Source organism: Staurois parvus, unplaced genomic scaffold, assembly GCF_062004578.1.
Source record: "Staurois parvus isolate SC_StPar_1 unplaced genomic scaffold, SC_StPar_1.0 ptg000574l, whole genome shotgun sequence".
NCBI lineage: Eukaryota > Metazoa > Chordata > Amphibia > Anura > Ranidae > Staurois > Staurois parvus.
In genome coordinates this window covers 6,838,253-6,853,861 of record NW_028318370.1, presented here as the reverse complement: position 1 = coordinate 6,853,861, position 15,609 = coordinate 6,838,253, and the positions used below count along the sequence as shown (strand labels likewise).

Here is a 15,609-nt window from a genome sequence, read left to right as displayed (position 1 = left end):
GACTAAATTTGCCTTAACAAAAATCTAACAGTCTAGCAGGAGGGTGCTACAGATGCACTGAGCTTTAAAAAGGTCCTGGCTGTTACTGAGTCTCTCTTCAACTATCCTGGATCTGATTTTGTGCTGAAAAATGTGCTCCTCAATGTTTGAAGCCTGACACTAGACAATGGAGAACAAAGGAACTTTAACGATAACGTATATCGGTAAACAAAATCACGTGTCTGTGCTGCCATCATGATAACATAACTTTGTTGCCAAATTTGGATCAGTTTTAGGGATGGCTTTGTTTAGTAACAAAGGTATTGATCCCCGTGTCAGAGCTAAAATGGGGTGACCATATGGAGATTTGGAGTGAGAAGAGGGCTGCTCACTGTTATTTTTTTTTTTTTTTTGGAGGCTCTGAAATGAGGAAGCATAACCCTGCCTCTACCAAGATGGTGGCAGGTGGTTACATTGCAACTGAGAATATGGTATATCTGTAATCAGCTGCAGGGAGACCACAAACAATACTGGTGACAAGTCCTTTGCCCTCTGTCCCTTTTTTTTTTTTTTTTTTTTTTGGGAATAGCTTCCAAAGTTCTGTTCCTCCTTTATTTTTTATTTTATTCCATAGACTCAGGATATTTGCGCTGAACTGTTGAAAGTCAGTTTGTTCCTTGTAATCACATTGTAACACTCTATTAGTATCAAGTGGCCTTTCCTTGTAGCAGATGGTTACTTATACAGCTGTCTGATACAGATATATAATGCCACTGGGGCATGTCATGATAACGGTCTCAACCTGCTTCATTCAGTTAATGGACAAGTGCTAATCTGTAAATGGAAATGTTATGTAATTATGATTTATTCCAGTGGATAATGTAAATACTTGGGAGAAGTCGTAGATGCACAGAGGTCCCTTCAGGAATGATGGATGGCGAGGCGTCTGCCAATGCCTTATTGCATTGCTGACTTTGCAGTTACAGCCTGAACTTGGAGGATAGGTATGTGTCATAGGTACACGAAAGAGTTGCCCATTCATAGAACAGGGAGCAACCAACAACACCTTGGAAATTGTTCAAAAAGTTGAAAAATCTTTGTGTGGTGCTGAGAAATTGAACCCTTTGAAAGCCTTTTATTGTCCACTAGGGAAGGTCACAGACTGTCTTTTGCAAGGATCGGGTCCTGAACATAATCTAAACACTAAGTCTTTGCGTTAAAATGGCATATGCAATTTTGTGTGGAAAGGCTCTCCAACCCCAGTAGGGTTGCCTTTGCTGGGCTTAAGGAGATGGTATTAAAGTGACACTCGCATTCAACTGAATCCCCTCACATGAGCTCTCTCTCCAGTGTTGCAGTAGCTCTGAGCTCATAGATGCTACGACAGAGGAGATAGTGGGCCACACATGTGCAAGGGTTTGAGAGCTCACTTCTGTGATGGTGGGAGTGAGCCCTAATGGCTGGCAGTGTCTTAGCAATATCCTAGCAAGAAGGCAAGAAAGGATGATGTCATCTCTGGGAGTTTTTTGGCCAGGCTTTAGGAGGTATGCTCATGGCCTACACATATAACAAGGGCATTATCCAATTTTAGTCAAGGCTGCACAGTTTGGGGTTTATTTACTAAAGCTGGTTCATTCAGAATCGTGTGCCCTTCTGCATGGAGACCAATCGGCTTATAGGTTTTATTGCTAAAGCCTAATTTAAAAAGCTTAAAAGCTGATTGGCTCCCGTGCATAGGTGCACGAGATTCTGAGTGAACCAGCTTGAATACATCTCCTTCTTTGTTTTTATCTACAGGTGCCCATTGCCTACATCGGCAGCTTTTAGTAATGGTCAACTAACTCTTTAAAACCAGTCCATGCGGCGTTAGTCTAATGCGGACGCCTGACTATCTCACCTCTATGAGCACGTTGAACGTCACAATCCAAAACAATGGCTATTAATACGGAGGTGTCCAACTTTTTGGCTCTAAATGTCCCCACTATTCTGGGAAGACTTGCCACAAGATTTTGGAGTGTGTCTGGGGGAATTTGAGTCCATTCAGCCAAAGGAACATTTGTGATGTCATGTACTGATTTTGGATGAGAAGACCTGGCTCGTTATCCAATTAATCTGAAAGGTCCCTTGAGTTTCTCCACACCAAACCCACCATACCATCCATGTCTATATGAAGCTGGCTTTGTACACAGGGGCACAGTCCTGCTGGGACAGTAAATAGTTTTCCTGAACTCAGTAATTTTTTGGGGGTGTCCTTATACATTTTGGGTTTTTAGTGTTCTTACCTCCTTTCCTGGTATGTTCGCCTTCTTCCCCAGGAGAACATAGCAGTGGAGGAGAAAAAGGAAGACAAGTGTAAGCAGCTGCAGGGGACAGTATTAGAGTAAACCTGTTGCTTTGCTCCACATGAACAATTTAATCACTTCAGAAATTAATTGCCTGGCTGTCTGTTATTTTCCAAATCAATGAAGCAGCACAAGTATGCAGCAACGGGGCTAAAGCGTGACAGCCAGGCATCTAGCATTTTCAGGAGTTCAGTAGTGACAATTTATATATTTCTCTCAGTATAGGCTTTGGTTTAAAAAAAAAAAAAAAAAAAGGAATTTATCTTTACTGAAAACAGTATTTGCAGCTGATCTTGTATAGCTCAGCTGAGAACCTAGAAGAACATCGAAGAACCAATGCAAGGCCTGCTCTAAGAGACAAGTGTTGGCAACATGATAAATCCAACCGTTATCACAAAAGTCTGTGCTGAAATGGCGAAGGCATTGGCACTCCCACCTGGGATCTTCTGGGTTCATATCCCACCAGGGTGACTATCTGCCTGGAGTGTTCTCCCTGTGTTAGTATAGTTCCCATTAGGAGGCTCTGAGCTTCCAAACGTGTGTGTGTGTGTGTGTGTTTCTTTTTCATCCATTGATGGGCACAGGAAGTCTTTCAGCTTTGGGTTCTACTGTGTCCAATCTTCCTCTAGGTGGCAGTATAACCCGAAGGTGAAAGACTTTGTGTCCCTCAGTGGACCCCAATAAAAGGATTTACGGTGAATTTCACAGACCAGTAATGAGGCTGAAGATAGGGAGGTGGAACAGGAAGCTGCAGAGCCTAAATCGCAGTATCACCTTCTAGTGTGTTGATCGTAAAGTGGCGGAATACACTTACTCGTAATTGCTATATTTACCGTACATTGAGCAGATTGGACGAAAATGCGGTTTGTGTGTTAATAAATAGAATTTAGTGTATTCTGTAGTAATTGTAAGGATTCTCTATTGTAGACTAAATTTAAAGAAGAACCTGGGGAGCCTCCGCAGCCAGTCCAGCCTTCCCTGCAACCCTCACTACAGGCGGCCATACCCCAGACACAGCTCATGGTTGCCGGAGGACAGATCACTGGGGTAAGCGCGCTGGAATGCACTATCGGTCTGTTTTGAAGTGAGCCCAGTTTGCGAACATTGTGCCACATAAGTCTCTGTGATTGGTTCCCCATGCTTCCATTTACCTGCATGACCATGAACAGAGCTGAAATACTTTGTGTTGCTATGAGCTTATTTCAAAAGAGGAAAACTATGCTCTACCATTGTCATCTCTTGATTGGTCAAGTGTAACCTATCCTTCATAGACTCACATGTCAAAAATGCCTAAAAAATGTTTTTTGTCATGACAAGAAGTCAAAAGTCAACCCGTTTTCAGGGGATCATCAGGGCTGCAGTGCTGGCAGTAATTCAAAATAATACTGGACACAATTTGCATAATAGATCCAGTGTAAAGTGAAAAGCAGCAAGAGTAAAAAGTTTAATTTTCGCTAGCAGAATGATAAAGGGAAATTGTAAATCCCTGAAATGCATTGGCTTTTGACCTCCTGCTATGAAAAATAAACGTTGAATCAAGTTTTGTATTGTGCTCATCCTTAACCACTTGATTCCTCATGACCAGGCCATTGTTTGCTATTCAGCACTGTGCTATTTTAACTTGTCAAACTTGTAGTGCCACTCAACGTCAGGCAATGTAGAGTAACCCCTCAGGTACACAGAAGACAGGAGCAGGAGTCCCTACAATGATTCAGAGGCAATGATGATTGAAAGAAGTGGACGTCGCCTCAACCAGCCCAATAGAAGTAATGGTGTTGACCTCCGCTGCTGCTCCAGCCTTGTGACTAAGGCCCTGTGGATGGAGCGAAGCATGTCACAGGGGCGTTGCTGGAGCTGCAGCTGAACCCAACATTGTTACTTCTATTGGGCTGGTCGAGGCTGCGTCCACTTATTTCATTAATCACTGTGCTACTTTAACTGGCAATTGTGGGGTCATGCAGCACTGTACCCATATTAAATTTGAATAATTTGTTTCACACAAATAGAGCTTTATATTTAATCACCACTGGGATTTCCATTTTTTTGCTATATATAAAAAAAAATACTGAAAATTTTGAAAAAAAAAAGTTTTTCTTAATTTCTGTTAAATTTTGCAATCAAATAATCTTTCTTCATAAATTTAAGCCAAAATGTATTCTGCTACATTTCTTTGGTAAAAAATAACCCAAAACAGTGTATATTATGTAGCCTGTGTGAAAGTTAGAGAGTGTACAAACTATGAGATGGGTACAAAAAAAAAAACCTTTTTTAAAATATATTTTTTGTTAAATTTTTTAAACTTTTTTTTTTAGCTAATTTTTTCTTTTTTAACTTTTTTTTTTTTTTTTCTTCAGAAATGAAGTTATGTGTAGTAAAACGGAATGAGACAATGAAAAAACATGCTAACTAAATTAATTTTATTTATTACTTCATACAAAATCCTTTGTTGGTAATGGCAGCTTCAAGGCGCCTTCTGTATGGAGAAACTAGCAGCATGCATTGCTCAGGTGTGAATTTGGCCCATTCGTCCACACAGTCCTCAAATCTTGCAGGTTCCGTGGGCCTCTTCTATGAACTCTGATCTTTAGATCTTTCCATAGATTTTCTATTGGATTCAAGTCGGGTGATTGGCTGGGCCTTTCTAGCAGCTTTATTTTCTTTGAAACCAGTTGAGAGTATCCTTGGCTTTGTGTTTGGGGTCATTGTCTTGCTGAAGTGTCCACCCTCGTTTCATCATCATCCTAGTAGATGGCAGCAGATATTTATCAAGAATGTCTGATATGAAGTTTGCCTGTACTGTAGGCTGAAAAACAGTCCCACACCATGCTGTTTCCACCTCCATGCTTCACTAGTGGTACGGTGTTTTTGGGGGGATGTGCAGTGCCATGTGACCTCCAAACATGGTGTGTGTTATGGCATCCAAAGAGTTCAGTTTTGGTCTCATCTAACCAGACTATATTCCCCCAGTATTTCACAGGCTTGTCTAAATGTTGTGCGGCAAACTTTAAACGAGCTTCAAAATGCTTTCTCTTCAGCGATGGAGTCTTGCGTGGTGAGCGTGCATACAGGCCATGGTGAGCGTGCACACAGGCCGTGGTGAGCGTGCACACAGGCCGTGGTGAGCGTGCACACAGGCCGTGGTGAGCGTGCACACAGGCCGTGGTGAGCGTGCATACAGGCCGTGGTGAGCGTGCACACAGGCCGTGGTGAGCGTGCACACAGGCCGTGGTGAGCGTGCACACAGGCCATGGTGAGCGCGCATACAGGCCATGGTGAGCGTGCATACAGGCCGTGGTGAGCGTGCACACAGGCCGTGGTGAGCGTGCACACAGGCCGTGGTGAGCGTGCACACAGGCCGTGGTGAGCGTGCACACAGGCCGTGGTGAGCGTGCACACAGGCCATGGTGAGCGTGCATACAGGCCATGGCGGTTGAGTGCATTACTTATTGTTTTCTTTCAAACAATTGTACCTGCTAATTCCAGGTCTTCCTGAAGCTCTCCACAAGTTGGCTCTTGGACAACTCATCTGATAATTATTTGCACTCCTCTGTCAGAAATCTTGTGAGGATCACCTGGTTGTGGCTGGTATATGGTAAAATTATGTTCTTTCCACTTTCGGATTATGGCTCCCTGAATAATTCAGAAGTTTAGAAATCGTTCTGTAACCAGTGCCATCAGTATGATTTGCAGCAATAAGGTTGCAAAGGTCTTGAGAGCTCTTTGCTTTTACCCATCATGAAATGTTTCTTGTGTGACACCTTGGTGATGAGACACCTTTTTATAGGCCATCAGTTGGGACTGAATCAGCTGATATTAATTTGCACTGACTAGGGGCAGGATTGCTTTCTAATTACTGACTGATTTCAGCTGGTGTCTTGGCTTTCCAAGCCTTTTTGCACCTCCCTTTCTTCATGTGTTCAATACTTTTTCCCTGTGTCATTCCATTTTATTACACTTAATTTCTGAACGTATTTGTTTTGGTATCTTTGTATGTATGGATTGCATGGGTTGTTGCCGACATGGTGAAAATTTCATGTCAATCGCATCTATGGAAATATATTTACTGAGAAAAATGACGATGTATTCAATACTTCTTTTATCTGCTGTACTTTCATCAGAGTAGTTCAGTGTCACCATAGTGACTATTGTACTACATTGTGATTGCTTATAGCAGTGAGGAACACACAAAGCGCGGCTCCACCGCCCCCCACTCCCTCTTCACTGGCTGTGAATGATGGCAGCAGGAGCCAATGACACCCATTGCTGTATCTAAGGCAGTGAGGAGAGAGAGTCGAAAGAGCTGGACTGAGATTGGATTCAGTATTTGGGGGGGGGGGGGGGTTGTAGAGCTGTTTGCAGACGGTTTCTTTTACCTTAATACATAGAGTGCATTAGGGTAAAAAAATCTTCTGCCTTTAGAACCACTTTAACCCTTGCAGGGGAGAGGGAAACACAAGCGCAGGAAGAATTTTGCTTTAATAGATTTGAAGCAGAACTAAACCTACAGAACAGATTTAACGGTTTCCAAAACCCATTACATTCAAGACTTGCTACGTTTACACTAGCATCAAAAGGAAGTATTTCACCTGCATTTTTGAAGGCTTGTCAATGTTCTGCGTCAGTTATGTGAATTGCAACGGAGTGTTCACATTGTCATATCTGCTTCCCTTTGCATTGCGTCACTTTTAGTGCTCAGCTGTCTTTATGCCTCCATTCATGTCAATGTAAATGTGTTACAAAGGCCTCTATGGTGTTTATAGCATGTTTAAGATGTGATTAGAAAGCATTACTAGCCCAGATGATAATACAAGAATCCATAGAAAACCAACACAGAGGAGGCATCTGAAAATCGTTTAACACAACACAAACAGATCAAAAACGTGTGCAAAACACATCAATAATGCATCTTTAGGTAATGGGCATGTTAATAGACATCCATGTTCTCAAAAATGTCAGTGCATGTCTGAACGTACCCATAACTAGTGTTCTTATGTTGGCTATCAATTAAACTGTCAAGCCACCAAATGGCTGGAGTCGTAACTGATCACATGTACAGCACCATGGCAGCTGTAGATCAGATGGAGGCTAAAGATGGCAGCTTCCATGGCTGTAAAGAGGAGGAGGATTTTAGTTCCGCTTTAAGATTTAAAGTTTTCTTCATTGACTGTGTGACAAGATGACAGTACAAGAGGACAATTGGGAGACTGAGATAGAATGTTGTCCCCCTGTTACAGCAATTGTTTGAAAGCTGCAGATTCAAAATGTTAAAATGTAAAAGGAAATGAACATGTGAAAGCTAGTATGAGATTTTGGTGATTAAGTTTACGATATGGGCCTACTTTATCAGTGTGTGTGTGTGTGTGTGTGTGTGTATATTTCCTTAAATATGCTCATTATTCTTTCTCTTTCTTTTCTTTTTCTTTTTTTCTTGCTTTTTTTTCTTTTTTTCTTTCCATCTCCCCCCCCCCCCCCTCTCTCTCTCTCTCTCTCTCTCTCTCTCTCTCTCTCTCTCTCTCTCTCTCTCCTCTCTCCCTCTCCTCTCTCCCTCTCCTCTCTCCCCCTCTCTCTCTCTCTCTCTCTCTCTCTCTCTCCTCTCTCTCTCCTCTCTCTCCTCTCTCTCTCTGTTCTCTCTCTCTCTGTTCTCCCTCTCTCTGTTCTCCCTCTCTCTCTCTCTCTCTCCTTCTCCTTCTCCCCATCTCTCCTTCTCCCCCCCTCTCCTTCTCCCCCTCTCTCCTTCTCCCCCTCTCTCCTTCTCCCCCTCTCTCCTTCTCCCCCTCTCTCCTTCTCCCCCTCTCCCTCTCTCCTTCTCCCCCTCCCCCTCTCTCTCTCTCTCTCCTTCTCCCCCTCCCCCTCTCTCCCTCTCTCCTTCTCCCCCTCCCCCTCTCTCCCTCTCTCCTTCTCCCCCTCCCCCTCTCTCCCTCTCTCCTTCTCCCCCTCCCCCTCTCTCCCTCTCTCCTTCTCCCCCTCTCCCTCTCTCCTTCTCCCCCTCTCTCCTTCCCCTCTCCCTCTCTCCTCCTCTCCCTCTCCCTCTCTCCTTCTCCCTCCTTTCTCCTTCTCCCTCCTTTCTCCTTCTCCCTCTCTCCCTCTCTCCTTCTCCCTCTCTCCCTCTCTCCTTCTCTCTCTCCCTCTCTCCCTCTCTCTCTCCTTCTCCCTCTCTCTCTCCTTCTCCCTCTCTCTCTCCTTCTCCCTCCCTCTCTCCTTCTCCCTCCCTCTCTCCTTCTCCCTCCCTCTCTCCTTCTCCCTCCCTCTCTCCTTCTCCCTCCCTCTCTCCTTCTCCCTCCCTCTCTCCTTCTCCCTCTCCCTCTCTCTCTCCCTCTCCTTCTCCCTCTCCCTCTCCTTCTCCCTCTCCCTCTCCTTCTCCCTCTCCCTCTCCCTCTCCTTCTCCCTCTCCCTCTCCCTCTCCCTCTCCCTCTCCTTCTCCCTCTCCCTCTCTCTCTCCTTCTCCCTCTCTCTCTCCTTCTCCCTCTCTCTCTCCTTCTCTCCTTCTCCCCCTCTCTCCTTCTCTCCCCCTCTCTCCTTCTCTCCCCCTCTCTCCTTCTCTCCCCCTCTCTCCTTCTCTCCCCCCCTCTCCTTCTCTCCCCCCCTCTCCTTCTCTCCCCCCCTCTCCTTCTCTCCCCCCCTCTCCTTCTCTCCCCCTCTCTCTCCTTCTCCCCCTCTCTCTCCTTCTCCCCCCCCCTCTCTCCTTCTCCCCTCTCCCTCTCTCCTTCTCCCCTCTCCCTCTCTCCTTCTCCCCTCTCCCTCTCTCCTTCTCCCTCCTTTCTCCTTCTCCCTCTCTCCTTCTCCCTCCTTTCTCCTTCTCCCTCTCTTCTTTCTCCTTCTCCTTTTTTGTACTCCACTGCTTAGAAAAATAGTTTGCAGTTCAGTTTCCATTTTTTCCCCTTTTTGTACGGCAGAAAGTTCTTCCGTCCCCCCAGATTGTTGCTTGAAATAATTAATTCTCCCAGACGTTTCTATCATCTGCTGAGCAGACAGTGCCAAATGTGTGAAATGCGTTGGTTTACAATCTGCTACTGCGGAAAGTAGCATTTGTGAATGGAATTGTTTGTCTCATCCAGAGAAGTAGTTCATATACATGGTTTAAAAAGGTCTTTAAAAGATCTGTTGAAGCAGACGGATGGATTTGTGTGAGTAGTTGTGTTGGAAGTGTTTGTCACATTCTTTGGAGGATTTATAAGGCTTGTGGTCCTATAGAGCCACCGAATGTAAAATTGGGAAAGAGCCACTGGTATTGCTGAAAGCTCTGTATATAGAGATGCTCGGGTGAAAATTAGAGCTTCTACAGTCCCTTGGTTTGGTTTAAAGAAAACCTGTCTGGATAGAAACCTTGATGCTGCAGTATTTCTTTGCAAGCTTTTAGAGGTCACTTGTCACAGTTGACATCTTGTCAATCACCTGACTTTACAAAGTCTCCCAGCTCCTGAGTGCGCAAATACAGAGCCCCTGCACAAAGAGCACTCTGTGCAGCCCTCAGAGCCACTGATCACAGAGACTAATCTGTGTTTTCCTATTACCTTGGTTTATAGTGGTGATTTCTAGCAGCCTTATTTAATATGTCTCTCGTGTATGACCGTCTCCTGAAGCAAGTCTCCAACAACTTCTACAGCATGTTCAGTCTCTCATCATCTCTTGTATCATGTCTGCCGTCTCTGACCAACTCTTGTATCATGTCTGCCATCTCTGACCAACTCCTTTATCATGTCTGCCATCTCTGACCATCTCTTGTATCATGTCTGCCATCTCTGACCATCTCTTGTATCATGCCTGCCGTCTCTGACCATCTCCTGTATCATGTCTGCCATCTCTGACCATCTCTTGTATCATGTCTGCCATCTCTGACCAACTCTTGTATCATGTCTGCCATCTCTGACCAACTCCTTTATCATGTCTGCCATCTCTGACCATCTCTTGTATCATGCCTGCCGTCTCTGACCATCTCCTGTATCATGTCTGCCATCTCTGACCATCTCCTGTATCATGTCTGCCATCTCTGACCATCTCTTGTATCATGTCTGCCATCTCTTGTATCATGTCTGCCGTCTTTGACCATCTCTTGTATCATGTCTGCCGTCTCTGACCATCTCTTGTATCATGTCTGCCATCTCTGACCATCTCTTGTATCATGTCTGCCATCTCTGACCATTTCTTGTATCATGTCTGCCGTCTCTGACCATTTCTTGTATCATGTCTGCCGTCTCTGACCATTTCTTGTATCATGTCTGCCGTCTCTGACCATCTCTTGTATCATGTCCTGCCGTCTCTGACCATTTCTTGTATCATGTCTGCCATCTCTGACCATTTCTTGTATCATGTCTGCCGTCTCTGACCATCTCTTGTATCATGTCTGCCATCTCTGACCATTTCTTGTATCATGTCTGCCGTCTCTGACCATTTCTTGTATCATGTCTGCCGTCTCTGACCATCTCTTGTATCATGTCTGCCGTCTGACCATCTCTTGTATCATGTCTGCCGTCTCTGACCATCTCTTGTATCATGTCTGCCGTCTCTGATCATCTCTTGTATCATGTCTGCCGTCTCTGATCATCTCTTGTATCATGTCTGCCGTCTCTGATCATCTCTTGTATCATGTCTGCCGTCTCTGACCATCTCTTGTATCATGTCTGCCGTCTCTGACCATCTCCTGTGTCATGTCTGGCATCTCTTGCCATTTCTTGTATCATGTCTGGCATCTCTTGCCATTTCTTGTATCATGTCTGCCGTCTCTGACCATCTCTTGTGTCATGTCTGCAGTCTCTGACCATCGCTTGTGTCACGTCTGCCGTCTCTGACCATCTCTTGTATCACGTCTGCCGTCTTTGACCATCTCTTGTATCACGTCTGCCGTCTCTGACCATCTCTTGTCATGTCTGTGGCCTTTGAGTATATGCTGTTGTGTATCTGCTGTCTGTAATAATAAATATTCACTATATTTTATGTGTGGCCCTTTTGATTATGTCAGGGGCAGCATTGAGGCTCCCAATGTCAAGAAAGTTGAGCACCACTGATGTAAAGGCTGTATTTAAAAGTTATGTCAATGTATTGTTCTCAGAGGATCCAAAAAAGGTGTAATTTTCCCCTTAAGCGGTCACAAGACCACTCTTGCCCCTTTCTTGCATAATACAACGTCTTTTTCACCGATGCATCCCTATCTCTTCCAGACCCAGCAGTGCCAGCGCTTCTTTCAGGCTAACCTCATATCTACTTCTTAGGAACAAGATCTAAGTGTGCTGTAGTAATGGGTTACAACGCTTCTGGAATTTTAGCTGCAGTTTTGCATTGTTGACAGCCCTCTCCCAGAAGCTCAATAAATAGCCACAAACTGACAGGATCAATAGATAAAAGGGCATAATTTATTTGGAATATAATCTAGCAGTCAATGTCTATGTAGTTATGGAGCTGTGTCAATTTAGGAAGGGGGATTCAATTTTAATCCTTTAAAAGGAATGTAAACTACATGGCTTTGTTGTTTGATATTGTTACAGAAGCCCCAAAGCTGGGAGACGGTGCATGGGGGTAGCCAATGACAGGGATGGAGCAATATCCTGCATTACAGCCAAGGAAGCTGCCATCTTAGCTTCTGGTTAACCCCTTTGCGTCTAAGAGTAAAATAAATGTGAATGCCTAATAAAATTTTGCAACTTAACCACTTCCAGACCAGACACTTTTACCCCCTTCCCGACCAGGGCAATTTTCAGCTTTCAGCGCTATCACTTTGAATGACAATTGCGCGGTCATGCAACACTGTACCCAAATTAATTTTTTAGCATTTTTTTGAGACAGATAAAGCTTTGTTTTGATGGTATTTATTCACCGCTGGGATTTTTATTTTTTTTGCTATGTAAAGGAAAAAGTCCTAAAATTTTGAAAAAAAGTGGGTTTTTTTTTTTTTGGTTTTTTTTTAATTTTGCAAATATTTCATCATAAATCTTGGCCAAAATTTATTCCGTTATCTTTTTAGTAAAAAAAAAAAATCCAAATTAGTTTATAACCAAAAACTATAATTTTTAAACATTTTATTTTACATTTTTTTTTTATTTTAATATTTTTTCTTTTTTTTTGCTTTTTACATACTGTCACCCTAGCAGTACAGTGTCACCATGGTGACACTGTACTACTTGTGGGGGGTGATGAAGATTTTTTTTTTTTACACTGATTGCTTTTACACCCATATAGGATGTAAAAGCAATCATTTCTCTTTCTCTCTGTCTGCATTCTTGCACTCATTGAGAAATACTGAGTGAGCTGTGATTGGTCACAGCTTGTCACATGGCACAAGGCTGTTGTGAATAGCCTTGTACCATGTGACCTCTGTGATCATTCACAGATTTCACACGTAGTAAGCAATGATGTCACAAGTGACATCTTGCTTACTACGTTGCGTGTGATCACATGATCGGGACCTCGTACAGAGGTCCCGTCCGACGATCAGTGTTTCACTGTGTCCGGAGGACACAGCGGGCACCGGATCGCGGTGCTGCGTGCTCCCAGGGAGCGCGCACAAGCAGGGTGCGGAGAGGCCATTTATAAACGGCCACCTGACCCTGCACTGCCACCGTCCGGCCGTTTATATACAACGGCCGGTCGGGAAGTGGTTAAACGTGTTGGTAAAACTGTAAATATCATCATACCTACTTTGTGCATCCAGGTGAATTATAGCTTGCTTTTTCAGGACAAATTGAGCTTTCATTTGATGGTAAATGATAAAGGGTATCTCCTTATTTTTTTTTCTTTTAAATTATTATTTTTACCAAAGGAAAACTGGCCCAAAATAGTAGAAAAAAACATTTTGTTTAAATTTAGCTGTATATTTCTTGCTAGTACCATTACCTACCACCAAAGAACAACCCAAAATAAATGGTCCTGCTACTGAAGATGGCAGTGATACCACATGTGTATTTTAGTTGTTGGTACCCATAGTACAGCCCAGAAACAATAGTGTGCTTTTTGCTTTTTTTATCTACCTAAAACACACTCACTGACGCTAATTTTAAAAAATTAAAAAGAAAAAAATCCTGCTCAAAACATACTGACCCTGACCTTGACCCAAACACTAACCCTGGCATTGATCTAGATAAACCCTTGATCTGTGTATTTTATTATATATATATTTAATATTATTATTATCCACTTTTTTTTTTTTTTTTTCTCTTTGGAAGAAGAGAGAGATATTCAGTGTATCTCTCCTTCATTCAGAGAGATAAAACACAGGGGTTGGCTTCACGGTGACTGATCACTTTGATAACCAACAGAGGCTATAACAGCAATCAGGTGACCCGAAATTGGGAGTTCCGGGTCCTGATTGTTAGTATGGGACCCGTGGCTTTCGGTGAGACCCCGGTCTTTGTTGTGGGAGTGTGCAGTGCAGCGCTCTCCCAGTACAAAGACAGGTACGCAAATATGTGGACCCAGGAAAAAAGCCCAGTCCAGTGGGGCCAAGTGTTTGCGTACGCTCAGCAGGAAGGGGTTAATCTGCAACTTCGATGTTGCTCATGTGAGCAGTCATGACACCAGTCATTTGATGACTTGACAGTTCAGTTGAGAGCACAAGCACTGGTGACAATTATCATTCACCACATACCTTGACTGTAGCCGTTTTGGAAAAATGTTAAATCATTGTCTTTAGTTCTGCTTTAAAGCGTAACTAAACGCATCAATGTAATGGTTTCCCAAAACTGCTACAGTCAGCGAATGTTGTCAATGAGAATTGCTTCAACAGTCCTTCTCTCTAAGCGCCGGTTCACACCAGTGTGACTTGTCATGTGATTTGACACAAGTCGCACCCTAAATAACAGTCAGCATAATTCTCATGTTATCAACTATTAAGAGTACAATTCACATTTTATTGAACAAACCTCCTAATAACAGGATTTTTGTTAAACATAAAACTTCCAATGCACTGTTCCAAATTATTCCGCACAGTAAGTTTGAAAACATATAGGTTGTAAAGAACTGAAAATTGTCATTTGTTGTGTTTGCAGCATATTTACTGAAATCAAAAGCCATTTCAATCAAACGTTTAACATTTTAACAGGTCACGTTACATTGTAACATAGGACTCCTTATTTGATAGCAGCGTCACAAGTCTTGCATCCATGGAACTTGTGAGTTTTTGGACAGTTTCTGCTTGAATTTGTTTGCAAGATGTCAGAATAGCCTCCCAGAGGTGCTGTTTGGTTCTAAACTGCCTCCCATCCTCATAGATCTTTTGCTTGAGGATGCTCCAAATGTTCTCAATAGGATTGAGGTCAGGGGAGGATGGAGGCCACACAATGACTTTCTCTCCGTTTATCCCCATAGCAGCCATTGATGCAGAGGTATTCTTTGCAGCATGAGATGGTGCATTGTTATGCACGAAGGTGATTTTATTACGGAAAGCATAGTTCTTCCTTCTGTACCAGGGAAAAAAGTTGTCAGCCATAATCTCCACATACTTTGCAGAGGTCATCTTTACACCTTTGAGGACCCTAAAGGGGCCGACCAGCTCTGTTCACATGATTCCGGCCCAAAACATGACTCCACCACTGCCTTGCTGACGTCTCAGCCTTGTTGGAACAGGGTGGCCGTCCACCAACCATACACTACTCTACTCTATCCATCGGGACCATCCAGGGTTGCACGGCACTCATCAGTGAACAGGACTGTTTGAAAATTAGTCTTCATGTATTTTTCTGCCCAGTTCAGCCATTTCTGCTTGTGAGCATTGGTTATTGGTGGCTGAATAGAAGGTTTATGCACAGTTGCAAGACTCTGGAGGACTCTACACCTTGATGTCCGTGGGACTCCAGAGGCACCAGCAGCTTCAAATATCTGTTTGCTGCTATGTAATGGGATTTTAGCAGCTGCTCTCTTGATCCGATGCATGGATCTGGCAGAAATCTTCTTCAATGTGCCTTTATCTGCACCAACCCGTCTGTGCTCTGAATCAGCCACAAATCTCTTCATAGTGCGATGATCATTCTTAAGTTTTCGTGAAATATCTAATGTTTTTATATCTCATCCAAGGCATTGAACTATTTCACTCTTTTCGGAGCAGAGAGATCCTTTTTCTTCCCCATATTGCATGAAAACGGTGCTCTGCTTAATAATGTGGAACACCCTCCTTTAGTAGTTTTTCCTTAAATTGGGCTCACCGGCCAATCTAATTATCACAGGTGTCCGAGATTGTTTTCAGTGATCAAAAGAGCCCTGACACACAATGCCATCCATGAGTTAAACTGAAAAACAAAATATTTCATCTTTGTGAATTTGCATAATATAATTTGCATAATCATTTGGAACAGGGTGTAGTCTT

The 15,609-nt window shown here is 43.4% G+C and overlaps 1 protein-coding gene across 1 annotated transcript in view; it reads left to right on the top strand.

The window, feature by feature from the left end:
* Nucleotides 1-15,609, top strand: part of POU2F1 (POU class 2 homeobox 1) — a 105,644-nt gene that overhangs the window by 39,117 nt on the left and 50,918 nt on the right. Inside the window, exon 3 of the mRNA XM_089691943.1 lies at nucleotides 3,249-3,368. Coding sequence (XP_089548069.1) covers nucleotides 3,249-3,368 — 120 coding nt within the window. The remainder of the gene's footprint in view (nucleotides 1-3,248; nucleotides 3,369-15,609) is intronic.